The sequence below is a fragment of the Hippopotamus amphibius genome, chromosome 11 (assembly GCF_030028045.1).
Source record: "Hippopotamus amphibius kiboko isolate mHipAmp2 chromosome 11, mHipAmp2.hap2, whole genome shotgun sequence".
In the NCBI taxonomy this organism is placed as follows: domain Eukaryota; kingdom Metazoa; phylum Chordata; class Mammalia; order Artiodactyla; family Hippopotamidae; genus Hippopotamus; species Hippopotamus amphibius.
The window spans coordinates 243,045-267,206 of NC_080196.1; the positions used below are offsets into that span (position 1 = coordinate 243,045).

At 56.0% G+C, this 24,162-nt stretch overlaps 1 protein-coding gene across 3 annotated transcripts; it reads left to right on the forward strand.

Moving 5' to 3' along the window:
• Positions 1 to 4,254: 4,254 nt before the first annotated feature.
• IRF4 (interferon regulatory factor 4) lies at positions 4,255 to 19,660 on the forward strand. Of its 3 annotated transcripts, none has more exons than XM_057700623.1 (8): positions 4,255 to 4,636; positions 5,652 to 5,838; positions 6,621 to 6,709; positions 7,345 to 7,489; positions 9,536 to 9,643; positions 11,627 to 11,980; positions 14,403 to 14,515; positions 16,424 to 19,660. In XM_057700623.1, exons 1-8 carry the CDS (start codon positions 4,421 to 4,423, stop codon positions 16,565 to 16,567), a joined length of 1,356 nt encoding a protein of 451 aa, XP_057556606.1. In that variant the 5' UTR covers positions 4,255 to 4,420; the 3' UTR covers positions 16,568 to 19,660. The 3 variants fall into 3 exon arrangements, with proteins under 3 accessions (XP_057556606.1, XP_057556607.1, XP_057556608.1); XM_057700624.1 differs by having other exon boundaries at positions 7,348 to 7,489; XM_057700625.1 differs by lacking the exon at positions 9,536 to 9,643.
• The last annotated feature ends 4,502 nt before the right edge of the window (positions 19,661 to 24,162 follow it).

Genomic DNA, 24,162 nt, shown 5'->3' on the forward strand with positions numbered 1-24,162 from the left:
CTGTCCCATACCACAGTAATGCAGTCATAATACTGTCCCATACCACAGTAATGCAGTCATAATACTGTCCCATACCACAGTAATGCAGTCATAATACTGTCCCATACCACAGTAATGCAGTCATAATACTGTCCCATACCACAGTAATGCAGTCATAATACTGTCCCATACCACAGTAATGCAGTCATAATACTGTCCCATACCACAGTAATGCAGTCATAATACTGTCCCATACCACAGTAATGCAGTCATAATACTGTCCCATACCACAATATTATGTGACGCTGGAATACTATGACTGCTTAACGTACAGCATGTACTGCTGTACTTACACTAGCACCGTACACACGCGCACCACAGCACTGTGCTATCCGGGTGTACCGCCTGCTTCATACTGTGGCATATCACTACACTACTGTACCATTGCACAACGTATATGACGACCTGTATGAAGATATAATAGTACAATAATAATTTAATAATACTGCCATATAGAATGCCACGGTCAAAGGTAATAATCAGCATTGCATGCACATACAGCCAAAGAGCATTAGAGGAGATATTTACCTTATATGAACTACATCATAACAACAAAACATTTTCAGTATTTTCCTGGCATTTCAGAAGTAACTAAAACTTGCTGCCCTTTGCGTGTTTTCAGTGATATTGTTACACTATTTTTAACACATTGCAGCTCCCTCCCTCTTAAAGAATAGCGAGAAAATAGTTTTATCCAAAACAAGGTTTCAATAATCTATTTTTTGTGTCTCGTATGGGTTTTTCTAAAATACTGTTCTTGCATGTGAGTGTAAAATTTTAAAAGATTGATTTTTAAAATATTGCATTTAGGTAAATTCAGCTTTCCTTACCGTTTCTTTACGACAAATATGAAACGAAAATCGAGCGCCTGTGTTCAGACTGGGCTGCATCTGCAACAGCACGTCCGCATCTGCACAACTCACTGCAGTAGAATCACCTCCGCACGGACTGCGATGATCAGCTCTGTTTTGGGTAGACATTCAATTAACTGATTTCCCATTTGTTTTCACTTTTTTGCAAGCTGTGACATTTGAAGATAACGTCTAGTCTTTCACTGAGGGGCACTCTGATTTCCTCAAGTGTGTGGGGGAGGGTCAACTCTAAAACGTCTGTCATTTCTGTTTCAACTGTGACTAAGACAGAGAAGCCTTCTGTGAGCAGCTGGGGGGCCCGCCTGCCACTCCCCCACTTCCCAGGGGCAGTAAGGGCATCGAGAGTTTCAGTGATTAAAATACACTATTCTTTGTATCCACCTCATCATAAAGAGAAAATACCACTTCTGGTAGATCAATATGACAAATGAGGAAACCAGAAGATGGCGTTGAAGGTTTGCGATCACAGCTTAAAACAAGGCCAACGTGGTTCTCAACGTCTGAAAGTGGATGAGTGAGGAGACTGTTGAAGCAACTGAGTCGGGGCAGAGGACACGTGTGCGAAAGTGCGAAAAGCTCAAGTTTGCCGTTTTTGTTCTTAGCAATCTCCCGTCTGCTGTTGGTGAGCACTTTGAGGAGAGCAGTTCCCCAAAGCAGCACTGATTAAAGTGTAAAGTGGCGTGAAGGCAGCGATGTTCCCCTTTTCGCCGAGGTACCCCAAGTGCCGAGAACGGTTGCTGACAAGCAGAGGTGCCCAGAAACCATCTGTCGGTCGGACGGATGAGTCCATGGAAGAAGAAAGGAAGAAAAACCGCTGTGACCAGAATTTTCTGTGAAAAAAACCTTGTTGTTTATTACACAGACTCTGATAATGGAAAACTTACTTGAGTGAATAAAAACATGGCATCCTGTTAATTTCTGAGAAAGTCGTTGGTTTGAGGAAAAGCATACCCACTCTGCATCTGAGGCTTGTTTTGCTCTAGCCTGAACTTAGTTTGTTCTTTGGGTAGGAGACAGTGGCCCTATATAGAAGATTAAAATAAACACCGAGAAATGAGTGAAATCAAAATCTTTTCAAACCTTGTGAGTTGACCTGGGGTGGTGGTGGTTTACCTGAAATTGCCAACTACACAAAACATGCTGAAGCATCCAAGATGCCCTGGGGCAGTGTAGCAGGTGGGTGCTCAGGGAGTTAATTTGATATTAAGGAGATCTTGGAAAACTAAGTAAAATCACTTCCCTTAAATATCATTCCTATTCTGGACATTCCAAACCCCCATTTCTAAGTTGTTTCTTACCAGGTTGCGCTTAAAACGAGGTCACTGTGAGGTGAAGCCCTGGACCAGTTAGGCACCTGGGTGCTTGGGGATGCTTCCCCGTTTTCCCTGTCGCATAATTACACCTTTGGGGGCTGCGCACTGTCTGGGTCACTGCAGTTCACCAGCTTAACGGATGCCGCATGTGTGAGCATTCCACACACGCAGACGCTGTGAGCCAAGCTAGAGCCTAAGCTATAGCTCAGGGGGATCTGGGCCGTTTCCTTTTTTCTTTTCAATGGGTGTGCTGTTCTCTAAACACGGCGGAGGGGCGGGGCTCTCGCTGACAGCGGCCCTACCGAGGGTGCCCCCCGCTCCCACCCCCATCCCCCACAGCTCTTCGGTAAGGACCATCCTCTATCTTTGGTTACGCGCCCTGCCAGCCAAGTCCCCTTCGCACCGGGTTCCCGCTCCTACACGCCCCCTTCCCGCCCTGACGGCGTGGCTGCAGCTGAGCTGTCATTCGCTACAGGCGCGCCTCCCGCAGTCCCCGCGCGGAGGCCAAGTCCCCCTTCGCGCCTTGCCCTCGGCAGGAAACCGCCCGAGTGAGGTTCCCGGGGCCGTGCGCTCGACTCGAGGTGCGTCCCCAGCCCGGCTCCGGCCCCGCGCGCCCAGCTCTCCGTCCGCAGCCCCGCGCCCCAGCCCCGCGCGCCCAGCTCTCTGCCCGCACCCCCCACCCCCAGACCAGCCCCGCGCGCCCAGCTCTGCGCCCGCATCCCCCACCCCCAGACCAGCCCCGCGCGCCCAGTTCTCTGCCCGAACCCCCCCCCCCCCCGCCACCTCCAGACAGGCCCCGCGCGCCCAGCTCTGCGCCCGCATCCCCCACCCCCAGACCGGGCCCGCGCGCTCAGCTCTGCGCCCGCATCCCCCACCCCCAGACCAGCCCCGCGCGCCCAGCTCTCTGCCCGAACCCCCCCCCACCCCCAGACCGTCCCCGCGCGCCCAGCTCTGCGCCCGCACCCCCACCCCCGCCCGGAGGCGCACCCACTGCGCCCCGCCCCGCCCCAGGCCCCGCCCCAGCGCGGCTTTTAAGCTTTATAAAGTTCCTCTTTCGCACCTCGGAGGCTTAGTTTCGCTGCTTGAACTTGGGACTCGCGGCTGCCCTCAGCTCCGAGTCGGGGGCGAGGTAAGACTTGGGTCGGGAAGGAGCGGGCACTACGGGGGAGCGGGGCGAGACCGGAGATCCCGGGGTCCCTCCCGCGGGCAGCGCAGGGGACCGCCGAGTGGGCCCCAGGAGCAAGCCCGCCCCTCCAGGGAGCCCCGACGCCCGCCCCATCTGCGTTTGGCCCCGGACTCCCGCGGCCCCACAGTCCGTGGGTCGGCCCGGCCCGAGCTCGGGGAGGCCACGCGCTGCACCGGGTGGGATAACGCGAGGTCGGCGGGGCCCGGCAGGGGCCAAGGGGGGGCCCTCGAAGGCACCCACACCGGCGCAGGCTTCACGGCGGGGGATGGTTCCTTTCTCCCGCCGAGGCTGCTTCTGCTCCTCGCCCTTGAGGGGTTCAGGCTCCCTCGGCCTCCGGCTTGCGGCTTCGCGGCTGGCGGTGGCCGAGGAGGCGCTCCAAATTGAGGCCACGCCGGGCCCTGCGCCCCGCGACCCCTCGCCCTCCCCGGCACCCTCACCGCCCCCGCCCTCCCTGGCCGGCCTCCAGGTCGGGCTGAAGCTCGGCGCGCGCGGATGCCCCGCTACGAGGCCGCGCTCCTGGCCCGTCCTCTCCTTGCCAGCTGCCTGGGCCTCCGGGGTCTTCCTGGGGCAAAGAGCGCGGGTTCCGGAGAAGGCCGCTCGCCTGCAATGATGGGCCGCAGGGGAGCCCGCGTGCGAGACACGCCGGGCCACCAAGGGAGCGGGAGCTTGGGAGAGCGCACGAGCGGGGCTGGCCGGCGGCGGGGACCTGGGCCGGGGGGCCTGGGCAGGGGGGCGGGGGCCACGAGGGGGCAAGCGGAGGGCCACGCGTGCTGGCGGCCGGCTGTGGGGAAGGGGGAGCGCTGCGCGAAGGCCAGAGCCGGCCGGCCGGGCAGCGCGTGGGCTTCGGGGCGTGACAGGAGCGGAGCGCCTGGGGGTGCGCGGAGAGGACGGGCCCCGGGGCGGCGGCGGGACGGCGCGCGCGCCCCGCAGACCCGGGCCCGTGGTCACCGCGGGAGGGCGGCCCTCCTCCCCCCCGCAGCGCGGGGCGAGCGCAGGAGCGGACGCTGGGCATGAACCTGGACGGCGGCGGCCGGGGCGGCGAGTTCGGCATGAGCTCCGTGAGCTGCGGCAACGGGAAGCTCCGCCAGTGGCTGATCGACCAGATCGACAGCGGCAAGTACCCCGGGCTGGTGTGGGAGAACGAGGAGAAGAGCGTCTTCCGCATCCCCTGGAAACACGCGGGCAAGCAGGACTACAACCGCGAGGAGGACGCCGCCCTCTTCAAGGTGCCGGGGCGCGGCGGGGCGGGGCGGGCCCGGGGCCAAAGCCCTGGGAGGAGGAGGGGTCGCCACCTCTCCGGTAACTTCGCAGAGGGAGGACCCACCCCCCCCACCACGAGCCTGAGCGCGTGGCGCGCGCGGTACCCGGGGTCAGATGCCCGAGGCTCGCGCGCAGGGAGAGGCGAGGTCCGAGGCTGCCCCTCTGCTTCCGCGGGGCCTCTTCCTGAACCTCTGGGCCGCTCCTCACCAACACGCGTCTGTCCCAGGGCCCCCTTCTGTGAGTCCCCCCCCCCCCCCCCCAGGGTGTGCTGTCCCTGTCTGCTCTCTGTGCCTCTGGGTCTGTTCTCTTCATCTCTCTCTGGATACTCTTCCCTGTGCTCACGTCCCTCTCTGGCCTGCACTCTCCTCTCTGCGCCTTTCGTCTGTGTCTCTCCCCCTGTCTCACTGTCTCCCTCTGACTCCCTCTGGAAAGTTTTCTCTGGGTCTTTCTCCCATCCCCACCCCTTTTGTGTTTCTCTCCCTTCCTCTTTCTGTCTCTCTCCCTCTCAGGGTCTCTGTTCGGGCCTCTCTCTGGGGGTTTCTCTCTTGCCCTCTGTGTGTGTGTCCCTGTCCTGACCAGTTCCCCCTCGGGCACTTTACCCAGTGACCCCACGCGTTTGCGCCCAGCCCCACCACCTGTGGGCAGGGCAGGCGAAGGGGACTTCCTCAGGGAACTTGCTCGCAGAATATCTCAGATCCTCTGACGTCCAGAGATGCTCTACGGTGGCCCCTCACCCAACAGCTCTGTCCCTACTTCCAAGCTTGCCTCAGACACTTGGGTGGGTGGGTGGCTGGGGCCATTTCCAGGGGTCCTCCAATCTCACCCACCTTTTACAAACACCTGATGTCTTCCTGTCCCACATTTTGGGCAACAGTGTGAATCTGAAGCCCCTAACATCATACTTTCCTTTAGAAATACAATTCCCAGATTCTTTTTTGAAAGACCTGTATTTTAAACTTTTTCCCTCTTCTTTCCCACCAGGCTTGGGCGCTATTTAAAGGAAAGTTTCGGGAAGGCATCGACAAGCCAGACCCCCCTACCTGGAAGACACGTTTACGATGTGCCCTGAACAAGAGCAATGACTTTGAGGAGCTGGTGGAGCGGAGCCAGCTGGACATCTCGGACCCCTACAAAGTGTACAGGATCGTTCCCGAGGGAGCCAAGAAAGGTGGGGCGTCCTGACACTGCAAAGTCACGGTCTCGCTGTGAGGGGCCCTTCTTCTGGTTGTGGCGTTTTATAGCGTCCCTGCCTCCGCCTCCCGGTCAAGCCCAGCGGGCGATTTACCCAAGTTCTCTGGTTCTTCAATGGAAATTCTCACGGTTTTAGGGCAGGATAACGTCTCAGACTCCAAGTCTCTACCTGCGTGTGCGCCCGTGTGTGTGTGTGTGTGTGTGTGTGTGTGTGTGTTTCAGTTAGCTCTACTAAGACGTGGGTCCGACTTCCAAGCCCCAGGTGGAAGAGCTGCTGGAAGCTTTACTCACCTCTCAGTCTCTCGTGATTAGCCATGCTGTGGAAGGGAAGCGTTCCTGAGTGTGTGTTGTTACCGTTCACAGTAAGAGAAGTGTCGGTGTTTAGGGTGTGCCGTGGTCAACTGGGTTCAGATTCCCACTTTCCCAGATCCTGACCCGTGTGTCAGAGTAGAGCCCGGGAATCTAGACCACGAGGTGACCTCACTAGCTGCGCGTCTTGCTGGGGCGGGGGGGGTTCCTCGATGCCACAAGGCCCATCACACCGCGGGCTTCATCTGCTTCCCTACTTGTGCTCCATGTGTCAGACCTTGCAGGAACCAGTCTAACGGCCTGGACACATAATTGCCCACGGGAATTGCAGAAAAATGCCTTATTTGTCAACACTGTGTTATGCATTCTAGGAATTAAACTCTCAGGTATTTTTCTAAGTCCTGCCAGTTCCCTTTTCACACTGCGTTTCCCTTTTGCGCAAACACTCAGGAGCGAAGCAGCTGACGATGGAGGACCCGCAGATGCCCATGAGCCACCCCTACAGCATGCCGGCCCCTTACTCCTCACTCCCGGCTCAGGTACCGGATGGGCAGGGCTTCGAGAAGGGGAGGCTGCATCCGTGGGAGGCCACTTGGGCCAGACCCCGCACCGTGGGAAAGACCCGCAGACAGAAGCAGCAGAACTCCGTGTTTGCTGTTTGTCAAACTGCCAAACCAGATCCCAGGTCATTCGATGAATGTTTCCGTTTCCACCCGGTGTTGCTGGTTTGAAGTAAGGGGGACGGGGGGGTGGTGTGTTAGACTTCTGCCGCTGACTCCGAAATCTGGGAAACCGACGTTCTGTGGAAGTCAAAGATTTTGGAAGCAGGACTTTATCATGTGAAACCACAGGGCAGCTGATCCCCGCAGACTTTTCTGATGTGAATTACAGCTCTGTTTTATTCACTTTGCTGGTAAAGGAAGGCACATTTCCCTGCAGTAATTTCGGTGCCAGCTTTAACCATATGATGAAGCTTCACCTAAATCATCACTTCCCAACACTGTCTCCATTGTGTTTTTTAATTCTTCATGGCGAGCTTCCACCAGGCCTTTTCGGATGATAAGATGATTTGGCTGCCAGCCACACGAGAGGTTCTCGAGGAGTCTAGGGGACTCCCCGAGGCTGACACCCAGCTGGCCGCTCTCCACCCCAGCTCCCCCTCTGGTTCCTCCAGCAGGTTCACAACTACATGATTCCACCCCACGACCGAGGCTGGAGGGAGTTCGTCCCTGATCAGCCACACCCAGAGATCCCGTATCAGTGTCCCGTGACCTTCGGACCCCGCAGCCACCACTGGCAAGGCCCAGCCTGTGAAAATGGTAAGGAGGGTGCAGGGGCAGCTGCTGTGGCCAGGGGGCCTGGCCCCTCCTGGTCTGTGCCCTGGGCAGTCCCACGACTCTCCCCTCCTCAGAGGTGCTGGGAAAGGCCTCACCTGCGGTGAAGGCGAGGGAAGGTCCCCAGAGGAGGACCCCAAGGTTCACAGACACCCGGCCTGCCGTATGCCGGTCCCCAGGCTCGGTGCTGCCTCGTGGAGTCTTATTTAAATGTTGCAGGGATCATGCCAGGCCCTGAAAACAGCCCTGGGTTTTACAGGGGCGAGTTTACAGAATGTAAGCAATGTGCCCAAGCTACCCGGTGGGAGTGAGGGGCTGGGATTCAGCTCCAGATCTCCTGGCCCCAGAGCCTGGCCATGTAGGACAGGGGATGTCAGATTTCAGACGGATTGGCTGTAAGTTTTAAATTATCTGCTCAATAAGTTAACATGTTTCTTCCTCCCTGAATAATCTTACATTTTATTTTTAACCTTGGGCAAAAACCAGTCTTTTGCAGTCTTCCTAGAGCAGACTGGACTCTCCCTTAATGCTGACTGTCCCCGTCCTCACATCTGTGAAGTCAGCCCCCTGCAACCGAGCCCGAGCCCCCTCCGCAGGGACACCAGGAGACTGTCGAGCTGCTGGGCTTCTCTTAAGCAGTGGTGTGCCCCCGGCAGTCAGTGCTGGGGTTAGAGGCAAGAGTAAGAGGGGAAGGAGTAGATACTGTGAAGGAAACATAAAAGGCCTCCTCAAAAGGGCATCTGGCTGGTGTTGGTGCCGGGGGTCCCCTGGAGGCCTTCCCCAGACATCAGGACGAGATCTCGCAGCAGAAGCACGGATTCGCTAAGTACAGAGAAAATGTCACCCAGTGTGTTCAGTGCCGCAAAACACAAGCTTTCAGGGCTTTTGAGTTAGTTGTTTAAATAGAAAATCCTGAAACCAGTCAACACACAGGTGGTTTTGGATGGTCTAGGGGTATTGGCTCCCTTTTCCAGTCATGTCTCCGTCACTCTTGCCTTGTGGGATTGAAGAAGTATACCGTTATTTAAGATTTGTATTGAGTGGCTTGTTTACAAACGAGCTATGAGTTGTTTTATTAGCTTTTCGAGAGTGATTTGCAGCGAAGGTGGGTTTTCCACGTTGCCGTGGGGGAGTCGGCGGATGCTGGGTGGGCTTTTGGAATTCGGACTCGGGTCCAGTGTACCAGCTCTGCCGAACGGGTGGCGTGGCGGAGAGGCCGCCCCTAGCGCTGCGAAAGGACAGCCTGGGGCACACCCTGGAAGATACGTGACCTTAAGCGATGCACCAGCGCAGCAAGGCTCTGCCACGCACTCTTCCTCTGCGAGTGTTTCATGCAGCACGCGGCTGCCGTGCCAACAAGAGACGTGGTCCCGTTTTCTCCTGAACCCAGAAGCAGCAGCTGAGGAGCAGGGGCCAAGCCCTGAGCAGGGTTTTGGTCGGGCTCTTGGGCATCAGAGCTCACGCAGGGAGACCGGGCGCACAGCTCTGCGCGAGCTCGCGGTGCGGACACGGGCGAATCACGCTGTCGCTGAGCCTCAGGCAGCGTGCGCAGCAGGTGCGGGGGGAGGCTGCTCAAAGGGCGCAGACTCCAATGACAGGACGCCTGAGGCCTGGGGCCTCGGCCCGGCAGGCGCAGTCGGCAGCGCTCTGTTGTGTTGGAAGTTGCCAGCAGAGTAGGTCTTCGATGTTCTCAGCGCACACACGCGCGCACACGCGCGCACACACGCGCGCACCCAGGGTAATGGTGTGAGGCCCTGGCGGTGTTACCTAACAAACAAGGAAGGAAGGAAAGAAGGAGGGGAGGGAAGCGGGGAGAGAACGACGGAGGGCGACTCCGCCTTCCCTCCCGGCTGGGGAAAGCCTGCTTCCTCCTTCGACCTCGGGTCTCCCGACGCGGCCTCAGCGCGTTTGCCTCTCGGGGGGCCCAGGCCCTCCCCAGGGGCTGGCGGGCCACACGTCAGGGGGAGGCCGCCTCCCTCCGCATCGGGCGGACTCTGTCTAGACGCATCTGATTTCTATTTGCAAACGCAGGTTGCCAGGTGACAGGAACCTTTTATGCTTGTGCCCCGCCCGAGTCCCAGGCCCCCGGGATCCCCATAGAGCCAAGCATAAGGTCTGCCGAAGCCTTGGCCCTCTCAGGTGAGTGGGGCCCCGGAGGCGGCATCGGCGAGGGTCCCCTCACCTCTGGGTGGCTTCCAGGGTCGGCGCGCGAGCCCCGGGAGGCCGGGCCCCGGTCCCGACCCGCCTGCGCGGGCCGCTCCGGGCCGAGGCGTGTGGGGCGCCGCGCGGGTCCGGGGACGCGCTCCAGGGCCCCCTCCGGCCTTGGAGGTGCGCAGGGTCCCAGGGCCGCGCGGGCGCCCCTCGTCCCCGCCGGCTTCCTGGGACCCTGGTGCCCGGCGCTTCCTCCGCGTGGCGCGCGGAGCCTGAGCCCTGAGCGTCTGCGCCTCCTCCCAACGCGGCCCGGCTCGCAGGCCCGCGCGGCTCAGATCTGGCTTTTAGGGGTTCGCCCCTCAAGGAGGCGCCGCCTCAGCGGTCCCGCCTGTTTCGGGGAAGACACCTTGAGGTTTGCTGAGCACGTGTGGTGTGTGTGTATGTATTTTTTAGGTGATGTTTGGACTGTTGTAAGATGAGATGTGCATATCTTAAAAATGAACTGCTTGAGCTTCAGGAGTCTCACCTTGCCCCCAGCCTCTCTGAAAATCAGCAACAGAAAATATAAGCTGAGTTCCCCAGGTTTCAGGAGAGGGGCGCTGCGGGCCCTTCCTTGCGCCCAGGGGAGCTGGGCCGGCGGTTGGGCCCTTTTCCCTCACGAGGTTCTGAAGGAGGCTTGCCGCCTCTCTTCTTAGATGCTCCTGGACGGTGGAGGGAGGAGAGGGTTCTGAGCAGGAAGGCCCGTTTGTTTTTAGAAACTTTCAAACCCTTTTCTTGAGCACCTAAGACTTGTGTGGGTGCCTGAAGAGTAGGAAATAAACAGCTATTTATATCCCTGTGACCTCGTGATTTCTGATGACGTGCAGTGAAAGGAAACCTCGAGTGGCCGACACCCACTGCTCGGAGTTCACAGCGCAGGAGTCGCAGGGGAGGCTTGAGGCAGTGATGTGGGTTGTCTGAGTCTCAGAACCTACCCTTGAGGAATGAGAGGCTTTTGTGGGTTTCTCTGGGTGCGTGCAGTGCAGATAAATTACCAGCCTTGCCCGTGTGTCAGAGGACTGCCGCCTGCTTGCGTTTGAGCCCCACGCGGTTACAGTGGGCACCTTTGCTTCTCGGGAAGCCCTTTGGCGGTCAGGTTGGGGGCCCTTGGCAAACCTGGCTTGGTCCTTTTTGCCCATGGGTCGGATTTTAAAGAAGCTTCTAAAATCAGCAATATTTCAGAAATGAGTTCATCTTGTTTAGTGTTCGAGAAGTGCAGTTTTTGAGCCAGCCTCAGACTCAAACACAAAGTGAAGCGGGTCTCAGCAGACTTTACGCTTGGGACGTTTCCCTCACAAGGTGATTTTATTATACAAGCAGTACATACACAGTGGAAAAATAATTTAAAAATCAGAAAGCAACAAATGGAAAATAAAAACGTCATACTCCCGCCACCCAGAGACCACCGTCAAGGCTTATCCTTCCCGAAACGTCAGTGTGTACTTGTAAGTGTATGTGTATATTTTTTTACATAAATGGTATCATGTTGATATTTTGGGGGTAGTTTTGGATATGGGGACATGTTTGCTTTCATTCTGAAACACCATTAGTGTTAGAAATTATTTGAACTTCGGGTTTACTTCTTCCAAAATCGAGGCTGATTGCTGTGCTTAAGACGGATATTTGTTTGGTGGCGCACGACTCAGGGTATCGGATGTGAGTGTTGTCACCACCATCGTGCACCCCCAAATTCCGAGTCCCAGACACTTGGAAAATGCCGAGTTGGAGAGCGTTACACAGACTCTCCCAGAACTTCTCCACCACCGGGCGAGGTCTCCAGGGGGGAACGTAAGGCCTCGCAGCGTCTGGCCCCCGGGCCCCGTCTCACGAGCGTCCCACCAAGGACACTTGGTTCTGGGCAGTCGTTTGGCATCATGTGGGTACCAGCACCTTGGCTCCTTAGCACTGACCCCGACAGCTCTGTGTTTGCAGACTGTCGGCTCCACATCTGCCTGTACTACCGGGAAATCCTGGTGAAGGAGCTGACCACGTCCAGCCCGGAGGGCTGCCGGATCTCCCACGGCCACACCTATGATGCCAGCAGCCTTGACCAGGTCCTCTTTCCCTACCCGGAGGACAACGGCCAGAGGAAGAACATCGAGAAGCTGCTGAGCCACCTGGAAAGGGGAGTGGTCCTCTGGATGGCCCCCGACGGGCTTTACGCCAAGAGACTCTGCCAGAGCAGGATCTACTGGGACGGGCCCCTGGCCCTGTGCAGCGAGCGGCCCAACAAGCTGGAGAGAGACCAGACCTGCAAGCTCTTTGACACACAGCAGTTTTTATCAGGTACGCTGGTGCATCTCTATCGGACCCGGGCGGCCGTACCTGCGAGGTTTGGGGAGGGTGGAGCTGGTGGGCTCGCCTGCCACGGGGGTCAAAGGCAGCAGGTCCCTCCCAGCAGGTCTTCCTTCTGTGGACCCCTGAGCCCACCGGGTGTGATCCCAGTATAGGTCTCCTGTTGGTTCACCTGTCACCCCGTCAGCAGAGGGTTGTGAAGAGGTGGGAGGTGATCAGGGGGGGCTGCGGTTCAGGCTGAGATCTTGAAATGCTGGGATTCCTCCAGTACTCATCAACGAATAAGGTTCGTATTTACTGGCAAGTGTGATCTCAGCAAGCAGGTCGGCTGATGTTTCAGCTCTTTTAAGGTTCCTAGAAAAGTCACGAAGTTCTAAGTACGCTGTTAGCGTCTGTGGTTGTGAGGTACGCCGGACCTCAGCAGCAGCCTCCCAAGCAGGTGCGACCCCAGGCAAGTGTGTTGAACTGATTTTGCAGAGGGGAAATTATGAGATGGCTTTCAGTTATTTCTAGGTTTCAAACCATCTTCTCCAGAACCAGTAGGTTTTGTTTTCCTAGTTTTGATTTCATGACAATTGAATCAGCCCCGGGCTGGCTTTTGTAAGACCTCCGGCCACCTTCTGGTGGAGGCTTGTCCAGAGGGTCCACTTAGCCGTCCCCGTTCACGATGCTGCTTCTGGACGGAGAAGGCTCCTCCCTGCTGGTTCCTGCCACCCTTCCTCGACCTCATCCTTGACTTTTCCTGTGTAAGCGCCTCCTTCAGAAACACACTGTGTCTTTAGGCTTTCGCAGGCCTCTCTCTTCCCTGAAGCTGCTCCTTGAGTCAATTCACGGGAAGCCCAAAGCGCCTGTGTGCTCCACCACCAAGACGCTCACTCAGCCTTCGGGGCTCCAGTGGCCCACGTTCGCTTAGGCTCTCCAGATGCTCCTTTGCTGCCCAAACACACGTGTCACTGGGCAGCTAACCCTCCCCCAGAGACAGGGGAAGAGGCGCGCTGAGCCCCGGATCCCCCGGCGGCCCCTCCCCGACCCGGACACGCCGCCTCTGGCTGGACCGCCCTGTCTGTCCCGGGGCCCCGCACGCGGACCGCGGTGGGGCCTGAGGAGGAGCTGAGAGCCGCACCTCTGGGGTCTGCGGCGGGGTCTGAGAGAGCCCTGGCTTTGGACCTCCTCCCAGGTGGTGGCTCTCGGATTCAGAAGATACAGCAGGGCGGCGGCTTCATCCCAGGGGAAGGGGCGGGATGCTGGCCGCCGGCCTCCTGGGGCCATGCCCTCCTTTCGTACTTGTCTGGGACCGACAGCTGCTTTGGTTTTGCTCCTTCCTCTGGGCCCAGTGCAGCCTCTTATCTTGACGTGTTTGCTGAGGTTCAAGGAGGAAACTGTGAACTTAGAAGCTGCAGCTGTACAGGCCCTCCCCTACAGTCAGGGATTCCCGCGAACGTTCTCGAGCTGCCAGGCGCCTCAGCTGACTTTTTCAGAGAACTGCGCCAACGTGGCTGGCGTGGGCGTCGCCTCCTGCCTCCCACCTCGCAGTGTGGAAGCCTTGCACACGTTCTGCTGAAGTCGGTTAGGTTTGATTTGAATTCTGGAAGAAAAAAAAAGCAGGAAGTCAATGGTCCAGTGAGTTAGCTAGAAACCTTTCTTCAGTTGAAGAGAACAGTGGAAATCTTTGATATCTACCCATTCAGGACCTGCAGCCGGCTGGGGACAGCCCCGCGGAGCCCGCGGTGCACATGTGATAAGGCAGCAGCCGCAGCCCTGCGGACGGGTAGTGGCTGCGCAAGCGTGTTTCTTCTGGGCACCTGACACTCGCCCCTAGAGGGTGAGCCGGACAGCGAGGCACATGCCTCCAGACAGGCAGGGTGAACGTGGGTGCCTTCGGGACGCGCACCCACGCACGTGGGCCCAGCGCTTCCTGCAGGGCCGCCCTCCCGTCTCAAGTCCACGGCGAGAGAGAAGTAGCTCCGCGTCCCACGGTTCGGTCGCGGCTGCCGGTAACCGGCTCCGTCTCCGAGGTGACGTCAGGCGCTCTCTGCAGTGCCCAGGTCACGTGGGGGCGTGGGGCGCGCAGGTGCTGTGCTAGTCCTGAGATGAGGCTTTCAAGTCATCCTGGATTAAGTCACAAAATTCTGACTTTTTAAAAAGCAGATTTCTCTTCTGTGTAACATGGCTCCGTTTCCTCTTCTTCCTCCTCACTCCTTTCTGTCACCTCTGCCTCCTCACGGCTCCAAGGCTGCCAAGCAAGGTTCCCCTCTTCGGGTGAGACCCCTGAAGTGAAGCGGGGCCCTCGGGAGAGACACGTGTGAACACACACGTGCACGCCTGTGTCCGGTCCCCCCCACCCCCATTCTGGCCCCCCCAGCCTGCGTCCAGCACGTGGGGGTCTGAGCGGTTTCTCTCGTGGTCTCTGCAGAGCTGCAGGCATTCGCCCACCACGGCCGGCCCCTGCCGCGGTTCCAGGTGACTCTGTGCTTCGGGGAGGAGTTTCCAGACCCCCAGAGGCAACGGAAGCTCATCACTGCTCACGTGAGTGTCTCGTCGCCTTTGGGTGGTTGAGTTTCCCTGACCTTCATCAGGGGCAGGGCCCCATTTACAGAAATTCAGACGAGAAGGAAGTATCCAGGGATCTGGGCAGAGGGGGTGGAGGGAGGGAGGGTGTCCAGTGAGCTTGCAGGAGCGCAGGCCAAGACCACGTGCCTCCCAGCCCCGGACGTCACTCACCACCACCGGGCGACCTCCAGCCCTGGGCTTTGTCTGTCCCATCTTTTTTATTTCTCAAGGAAATTGTCCTATTTCCATTTTATAGGGGTTTAAAGGATGATCTAAAAGCCGCCCTTTAAAATTCTTCACATTTAATATTGCTTTTAAAATGCCACCTAAGTGATCTTCACTTGAAGGGGAAGCTTCTCCCAAATGGGAAGTTGTCCACTGACGTGCGTATTTTGTAGGTCCCTCCAAGTGTCCCCCCACCCCCGATCCTCTTTTATTTCTGGATTTTTAGAAATTATTTAATTATCGGAAGCAGGGCCGTGTGCTATTTGGGGGAGGAAAATCTCACAAGAACTTCAGGTAGCCCAGGCCGTGGTCCTGTTCTCCAGCAGAGTCTAAGACGGTTCACCTGTGCCAAGTACACATCCTTCACAAAAAAAGAAAGAAAAAGGTTTAGGTAGATAACATTTAGCATTCATTTGCCACAGAAAACAGTTTTGAATACTTAAGATTTTTGAATTTGAAATCTGAGTACTCTGCACCACCATGTGCCTGCAAGAGGTAGAAAGTTCTACCAAATAATAACAGCATTCAGGTCAGATTTTAATTCCGATAATGTTAATACTGATTATTGAAATCTGAAATAAAACACTATCTAATCTTAAACACAAGACCCCTGCTTCTTGGTTATAAAATCAAAAAAAAACCAACCAAGAAAGAGAAATACAGTCCCCGTAAACTTTAGTTTTCTGATGGTTTCTCCAGTGATCGATAGAGTTAGTGATATAATAATTTATTCTTGTGAGTAACTGTCAAAGGACTCAATAACCTCGGCCCTGGTGAATAAGCGCTCCGAAGGCGGTGGGGAGCCTCTCCTCTGAGCCTCGGGGCGTGGCCGCACCGGCCCGGGTTGGTGAGGACGAGGCCCCAGAGGGCACCCTGAGCCCAGGTGGATGGAGGACGGACTCGTGTGCACCCAGGAGTCCTGCTCCTTTTATTATGATTCAGGTTACATCAGTTACTTCAAAGGAGTTATGCTTAAGTCATTATGTGCCAAATAACATCAAAGCTCAATTTAATAACACAACTGATTGGCTGGAAGCATTCGGTTCTCTCAGACGCCGTAAATTCAGGGAAGAGCTGAATGTTGGATCCTTTTTGGTGAATATGGTTCCCACTGATAACCAGACTAGAAGCCTCTGGGGTCCGTGACCTTCTCTTGTTCCGCAGTAGCCGTCTTGCTGTGGTTTGCTTTTGCTGCCTTCTGTTTTTCTTTTGTCTTTGGTTTAGAAATATACAGATTACCAGGTCATGCGTGCATTGTAAATCGTTGAGCCTCTCGTTGCTGTCAAACTGCAGCTGTGGAAAAATAAATCCATTGGCCTAAATGACCCGATTACCTTAAACGTACCTTTCATTCGGTCACTTTACTCGACTTGCTTCATTCAGTCCTAGTTTAACGTACATTTCAAGCCGCCGTTGGTTTAGAAGTAACGTCTTTACTTTCCCCGTCAGCGGAAACGCAGGACGAAGTAGATCCTGCTCATGGGGTGGTGTACGTGAGGACGCACAGAGCGTCCGTTCTCCCGCAGGCTCCCGACGTGACCCGCGTCGCTGGGTCGTCGCACCTGCCTTTAGGCTCGCCCGTACCCTCAGATGGGAGCGCCGTTGTGGGGTGTTAGAAACAAGAGCTCAGTAACGCCTTTTTTCAATCTTCCACTAAAGGTTGAACCGCTACTAGCCAGGCAGCTGTATTATTTCGCTCAGCAAAACAGCGGACATTTCCTGAGGGGCTACGACTTGCCCGAGCACGTCAGCGGCCCCGAGGATTTCCACAGGCCCGTCCGCCACTCCTCCATCCAGGAGTGAGGACGCCAGGCCAGAGACGTTGCTTCATTGTAAATACCCGACGTGGAGGAGAGCTGACTGGACCCCGACGTCGCCTCTTGAGGAGTATGCAAACTGGGGCTTCGCTCCCACCCCGGAGGAGACACGTAGAAACTCATCTCCGTCTAGCTGACAGAGGGAGCTTTCCTCAGAAGGAGGAATGGCATTGGGGTCCTCTGTCAGCCCCGGTGGTAATGTGAAAACTCGCAACAGTGTGTTTCAATTGACTGAAAAGGCTTCTCCACTTTGATGTGGACTCTTTCTTGAGTGAAGACTGAGAAACCTGCGCCTCAGTTCTGACCACTATGGAGGCCAGGAAGATGCCCACGTGCCCCTCTTCCGCTCAGGGAGGGAGACATGTACCAGCACCTGTGGACGGCTGCTCCGCGGGAAACGCCTGCTGATAGAGCGACGCAGACCCAGCCCTGGGGGCTCCCCCTGCAGGGTGGCACCCCCAGCCCCATCCACCTCGCCGTCTCTTGAGCCAAAAGCATTAGGGCTGCCCTGAGTAGAGCATTTAGTCCACTGATGACAAGATATGATTGTCTTTTTGTCTCTCATCCTATAGAAATGACTGCTAAAACTTTTTCTTAAAGACAACAACAAAAAGAGAGACACGTCAACAATTCAAGTACTAAAGATGTATTTTTGAGTCAACATTTCCCCTCTTGTCCTGCTTGTTTGTTAGGCGACCAGTTACCACGGCAACACTAAGAGGAGGAGCCCCTGCTTGTCCCGGTGGTGAGCCCTGAAGGGAAGGGAGGACAGGCTTCTGAGATTGAGTAATTGCAGGCTCAGGGAGCTGTTTTTGCTTATTTTGTATATTATACGCTTCCTCATGCCAGTGACGGTTTGACAGGGCCTTAAAATGAGTGGGCTTTTCCCAAATACCGCTTTTTATAGAAGCACTAAGATCTCCACTTGCTTAAGTAAACCTGATCATTTATTTGTTGTCCCTTCTGGAAAAGTAGAGACATTTAGACTGATGTAGCTGCTGAATTTTTGTTGTACTAGAAAATAACTGCAATTACTTTTAGGCTCAGCACAGGACTTGAAGTTCTCTTATTCTAGTCTATATTTTTAACTCATTCAACAAACTTGCATTAGACAGATGGTAGCTTTTATCCAACGGCAATGAGAACTGAGAATATCATTTCTTCCTTCCTTCCTTCCTTCCGTCTTTCTTTCTTTCTTGAAGACGTTTTTAGGGATATAATAATACACATTAACTACAGAAAGGGTAAACAGTATTAAAGGGCAAAAACTAAAGCAAATCTTCCTTTTTTCCAGCCCAAATCCTCCTACCTAGAGATGTCCACAAGAAAAGTTTGATTCTTCAAGCACATTTTACCTTTCAATAAGTATACGTAATCTTGAGAAAACTCAGGGGTCCTGTGTGCACTGCCTTGTACGCAGTGCTCTGTTCACCCAGCGGTGCGATCAGCTGTGCTGCTTGGAGGTGCAGCTGCAGGATACACCTCGAGGTCGTCAGCACAGTCTAAGGTGTTCGTTAGCCACGCGGAATGAGCACGTCTGGACGGTAGATTGTACTCCGTGGGCTGCAGTGACGTATGCATCTTATAGATGCGGTATTTGGGGTACATTATCCCAAGGGGGAGACGGATGAGGAGCCGCTGGGAACAGCCGTGTGGCCCCTGCCCCAGGCATGGACCCCAAGCCCCCTGCGCGGTTGTGCTGTCCTCCTGGCTCTCCAGGTAGACACTCAGTTTCAGTCACTGCTGTGGACCCTTTCCTTCTTCTCCCTTTTCGAACATTAAGCTGCTTGACACTGGGGTTACATCTTCTGGAAAATGCGGTTGGTCTGGGCCAGGCCGCTTCCCGCCTCCACAGACACACGGCGGCCTCTGCAGTTCTGAGGGATCCAGAGCCTGAGGTGTTAGAGGGACTGGTTGTGAAACGGTCTGGGGGAAGGGTCCTGACCGTCCTCTCAGGACCTCGCGGAGGGGCCTCCTTCCTTGACAGTGGGCTCAGCAAACCGGAGCTTAGTTTGCTCTCAGCGGAAGATGCTCATAGAGTTTAGGCCCTCATGATTCAAAGGAGCTTTCAGGTTCTCAGGAGAAGAACGTGTAGGTCACAGGGGCGTTCCTGGCTTATTTCCTGTTCTTGAGATTTAGTGACACCATGGGTAGTAACCGATGCCTTCTGGAACACTGTGGGAAGCTGTTTAAACCAAGGCTTTGGAAGCCCCTCAGTCAGCGTGCAGGGAGCCCAGCAAGACAGCTGCGTCTGAGCTGGAGAGGCGGCTCCGCTGGGGGAGAACCCGCCATCTGCCAGCACGACAGCCCCCGGCACTGTGGCCGTCACCTGCGCTGGCTGCGAGCAGAGTGGCACCGTGGGGCGCAGGTGTGAACAGGATTTTCTTCCCGTGTCACCGTGAGCCTTGGTGCAGGTCTGACGTGGGCTTGTGTCTGCCCGCAAGGCTGGTGATGGGGTTGCACCCCCAGGGAAGGCTGCAGCAGCGAAGGCCTTTTTTCTTTTTGGCACGAGTCTTTTTTTTTTTTTAGTAAAATTCCAGACCCAGTTCAGCCCCGCTCTTGCATTTCTCTTGGTTGCGTTTCTCCGCTTTCTCCCCATGTGAGTGCTTCTCTGGCAGTGGTGAGCTCCCTTAAGCTCTCTATTTTTTATCATGTGTGTCCCTAAGTGGTGTGTGCTGATTCACATGTCACTGTTGGGCCGTCCTGCCACAGGCATCGTTCTGCAACTTGCCTTTTTCATGGCCCCGTCTCAGAGCTGGACCCGTGTCTGTGCGGGGGCCCCGTGCACCCGTGTCCACTGCTGTGGGGGAGCCGTCACATGAGTGCAGGGAAGGTCCGTTTTCCTAGTGTCTCCTCTCACGGCTGTTAGGAAGGCACGTGTGTGGCGTAAGCCGAAGGCAGAAGAGACAGGCCAGCCTCCTCCGGGGAAACTCACGTTTTGACCTCGATTCTTGGAGGAGACAGGGATCTGACGGGTGGTGGGCGCGCCCCACGTCGCACTCTGCAGGTGGAGGGGACGAGGCGGCTCCCCAGACCTCACGCCGACCGGGGCTGGTCCCTCTCACCGCCCCGCCTCTGGGGCCCCAGGCTGACGTCCCTCAGGCAGTTGTACATAATTGTGTCATAAAATCTGTTGTAAATCGCTTTTCAAAGCAGATTGATATTTGTGATAACGTTGTGTTTTAGATACTTGATAAATAAAGACTTTTTTAAAAAGTAATCTGTTTTGGGCTGTGTGTGCTATTAAACGCTCATCTTGATAGCTTTTCAAATACTTCCTTCTTCTTCTGTGTTTGGCAGCCTGCTTCCTTCCTGGTTGCTCTGGGCCTCCCTAAAATCAGATCTCAGAGCGCTCAGCGTGTTTAAAAAACCTTGCCACACGTGTCCCAGCACCGAGCAGCCGCCTGCCCTCCTGCTCCGTCTAAGCGGAGCAGGGACGACCCTCGGCCGCGTCTCACAAGGTCTTGCAGAGCCGAGGACACTGGGTCAAGCTTCCCTTCGATTCTGTCACGGTTGCTAAGGGGAACGGGGTGTGGGTTCACCCGCAGCCTGAACGTGGAAAATGACAAGAGCGCGTGAGTGGGGAGCACAGGTGAGACGGAACCGCATCCCCGGAGGCCGTGCGCCCCGCTCCCGCGGCTGCGGCTGCTGTGACCCGGCCTCCAGCCCGCCGGCTCCTGCTCGCTGGCGGTGCTGTTAAAATCCTCGCAGCCAAAGAGCGTGTGGAGCTGTCAGAAGTGTTTGAACTCTGCATCCAGGAGCTGGAATGTTAGAGAAGAATAATTTTGGATGTGCCAAGTGATAACCAAATAGAAATGAGGGAAATGAAGCTATTACACTGATTCGGGGGGCTCTGCCTGCTCAGAAAGTGTGGACGGACGTGAGTTAGGATCACAGCAGGCTGTAGTCAAATGATCTATCGACTCAGTACCCCTGAAAGAGGGTGTAAAGGGAGTCTGTGCCCTTGAATGTGTTCTCAAGTAAGTCCACACCTCTGTCAGGTACCGCATTTGTAAGCCTTTCTTCACACACAGAGCAGGTCTGTCTGTACTGGATTTGGTTTCCTCGACAAGTACACCCTTTCCCATGAAGTACCTGAGCAGAGCAAGCCTCTGCCGGGGAAACCATCACCCCCCACCCCCGTCATCTCTTTGGAAAGAGACTCCTGGGTGACACTAGGTCATCTTCTCCTAGGAGAGACGATACCTAAACTAACCCCGAACATCCTCTGAATTAGAGCAGAGTTGTGAATTCTACGCTGCTACAGGCACCTGGAGAACCAGGAACTCTTTCAGTGACCCCGTCCCCCAGGGGACAGCATGCGGCCCATGGCTGTCCTCGGAGACTTCCTGGAGGACCGGCACCTGGCAGGCAGCAGGCACCTGGCAGAATATATTATCGAGTTCATCTTATCCCAGTCCTTGAATGAATGGTCAGAAGTTTGGAATCTGTTACTTCGCTTCTTTAGAAATTACCATTCTCGGCTCCCCCCTTTCCCACTGGCGTGGCATCACGATGGCTTCACAGAGAATCGTCCCAGCAAACAAAACATCTTTGCCTCCCATGTCCTCTGCTTCTGGGTCAGGTTTCCACAGCAACCTTCCTCTGGAGGAGAATCAGCAGGTCATCCAACACCTCTGTCTTCATGTCTCACCGACCCCTCGCGTCCCCTCGGTGCTCCTGAGCAGCCGCCGGGCCCCCAGGCACCTCTTCTCTCCTGGAAGACTTCTCCTGCTGCCACCGGGCCACCCCGTTCCTCCACCGGGTCCCAGCTCTGACGGCACCCCTTTCTGGAGGCATTTCTTCACGCCCAGGGAGGCTTCCTGGTCACCCCCTCTGTGTGGCTCCGTGAAGCCCGGTTGAAATATTGAAGACGTGCCCCCTCTACGTACCGCCCCCCGACCCCCCGCTCATTCCCAGGGCAGAAGGAGGGTAACGTGGCTCTTGTCTTCCGAAAACACGGGTTCTTCGTGAGGAAAGAGAGGACGGAAGGAAACTGGGAGTTTCGTAAAGATCGCCCCCTTCAGCCCTTCTGGACTCTCAGCAGACGAGATAAAGGTGCCGCGGAAGCGCGTGTGCAGTTGCCAGCGGCTCCCAGGTGAGGGAGAGCTGGGCTCCGCGGCCTGGAAAGAGACTCCGGGGCGTCACCTGAGAGCAGCTGCTGGAGGGGCAGGGCGCGCAGGCTCCGAGGCGGGGGCTGTGCCCGCGCGCAGACCAGGCTGAGGCCAAGCACCCCGGCCTCCCGCTGCCCCCAACCACCTGGACCACAGGGACAGCACCACACTCAGTGCCACCTCCAGGGAAGGGGAGTGAGCCAAAGTGAACTGAGACTGAATGTCTCTGGCGGAGAAAGAGCTAAAATGAAAATTATGCTGTGAAAGAAAACATGAATTGTATTTCTTGAAAACATCAGTCAAGGCTTAGATGTGTACGTGCTGTGTCTGTAGTATGACACTGGCTGTTCTTTGTTGTAGTTGCCTGTTCATTAATTTTCTTCCCCAAAAGAAACTCCTTGAAGACAGGCGCTGGGCCTCACCGTGTACAGTAAGTCCACTGTAATACTCACGAATCTTCCAGTTGCAAAGTTCCAAAGATGCAAACGTGCATTCACATGTCCAGTCGCGTTCGTTCACGTGTCTGGCATACATCGTCACGTGTGGGCATTCTCTGCACATGGCTGTGGTTTGTGTACTTTACTGTGCAGCACCCTAGAGAGTACAGCAGTGCAGCCTCTTTACTTCACGTCCAGGGTGTCCGGAAGCAAGCGTGAAACCAGAGGTGATGGAGCTGGTACTGCTGTACTTTTCAAGGTACTGTACTGTAAGGTTAAAAATGTTTATGTTTGTGTTTGTTTTTATGTATTACTTGTGTGAAAAGTATTATACACCTATTATAGTACAGTATGGTATAGCCGATCGTGTTCGTCGGGGGCCTGGGCTGACTTTGTTGGACTTATGAACAAAGTGGACGTACACACGCGCTCTTGGAATGGAACTCGTTCATGTGTAGGGGACTTATTGTACCTGGTACCTGCAGGGCACGCACACGTGGCTCAGGAGCACCTGTCCACTACATCGGGCAGGTCCAGGGCTTGTGAGCTAAATGGAGGCCGCCAACAGAATGGGAGGCCACGTGCCATTTCAACGTGTTTGGTGCAGAAATATTTGTTATGTGGTCAGGTGAAAAGAAAGCAAGTTCCAAAACAGTGCGATAAACGTTGAAAATGTCTATGAAAACCATGTGTGAAATGTTTTAAAAGAACAGTCAAAAGTGTAAATTGTACCTCTGAGTGTTGGAATGATAGGGGTTTTTAATTTTCTTGTCCACTTTTCCGTATTTTCCAGAGTTTCTCCAGGGACCATGTAGTTAGTACCAGAAGTGAAAAAAAAGCACAAAGTGTAGTCTTTCTAGGTGCGTGTGTCCTTATAAGTTGGTGTGTGGTTTTTCTTTCTTAAGTTGCCCTGTGGGGTCCCCAGTGGTCTCGTTTCAAGGGGACACATTGCACAGCGTGGCCCTTCCTGCCAGGACGTGAGGGACCTCGGTGCTCGGCCCTCCCCTGGCCCCAGGGGCTCCCAGCCTCCCACCCTCCTGGGGTCCTCCTCCTCCTGCGGCTTCCAGTCGGAAGCCAGTCCCCTCAGAACCACCTGTCCTCCACCACGGACGCTGCACGCTGTGCTTGAGCCTCTCTGGGGGCCCTCCGTGCCTGGGGCCGCCCTCCCTCCCTCCCCGGGGGACCTCCCCCACCCCCTCCCTCCCTGGGGGACCTTCCTCCCCTCCCCCACCCCATTTGCTCCTCCAGCCTCCCTCTTTGCCTTTGGCCTCACTCCTTACCTCCTGTGAATGGCAGACGGTAGGGCTGCTCGGAAACAGGAAGGAAAAGAGCATGGATGTGTATTTTCACGTGTGGTGAAACACAGAAATAAAATGTATCCTTCCGGGCGCAGCTCCGTGGCATCAAGTGCAGTCACTAAACGCTGTGCAACCATCACCCCCAGAAGCCTTTCATCGCTCACACTGAAACTCTGTCCCCAGTGACACTCACGCCCTCTGCCTCCCTCAGGCCCTGGAAACCACCATCTGCTTTCTGTCTATGAATCACTCTAGGGGCCTCGTGTAAGTAAAATCATTCCTTGTTCTTTGCGCCTGGTTGACTTCACGAACACACGTCCTCAAGGTCCATCCGTGCCGTAGGCCGCGTCAGGGCTCCGCTCCCTGTCTGCCGGCGGACGGGCCCCGTGCGGACATCCCTTGGTCCTGCTCCGCGGGGACGTGGGGTTTCTTTGGCCGCGGGGCTGGTGTGAACGGGACCGCGGTCGATGTGGGGGCACGATGCCCGAGACCCCGCTTCTAATGCCGCGGGGTGGACGTGGACGCGCCCGAGCCGCCCCACCGTTTCCCCAGCAGCGGCCCCGGCGCGGCGCCCGCCCCGGGCCCGAGGCGTCCCCTTTCTCCACGTGGTCACGCCAACACGTTGTTCTCTGAGGAACACCTTTGAAGACGCGCTGCTCGCGAGCGCAGCCCTGCTGAAGCCCCGCGGGGCGGCCCTCGGCGGCCACTCAGGGAGGCCCGGCCCCGCGCGCG

Excerpts from the sequence above, each read along its gene's own strand:
- IRF4 (XM_057700623.1), top strand. The coding sequence starts at position 4,421 with ATGAACCTGGACGGCGGCGGCCGGGGCGGCGAGTTCGGCATGAGCTCC. Across the intron at positions 9,644-11,626 it reads CGAAGCCTTGGCCCTCTCAG|ACTGTCGGCTCCACATCTGC; the intron begins GTGAGTGGGGCC and ends CTGTGTTTGCAG. Across the intron at positions 11,981-14,402 it reads CACACAGCAGTTTTTATCAG|AGCTGCAGGCATTCGCCCAC; the intron begins GTACGCTGGTGC and ends TGGTCTCTGCAG.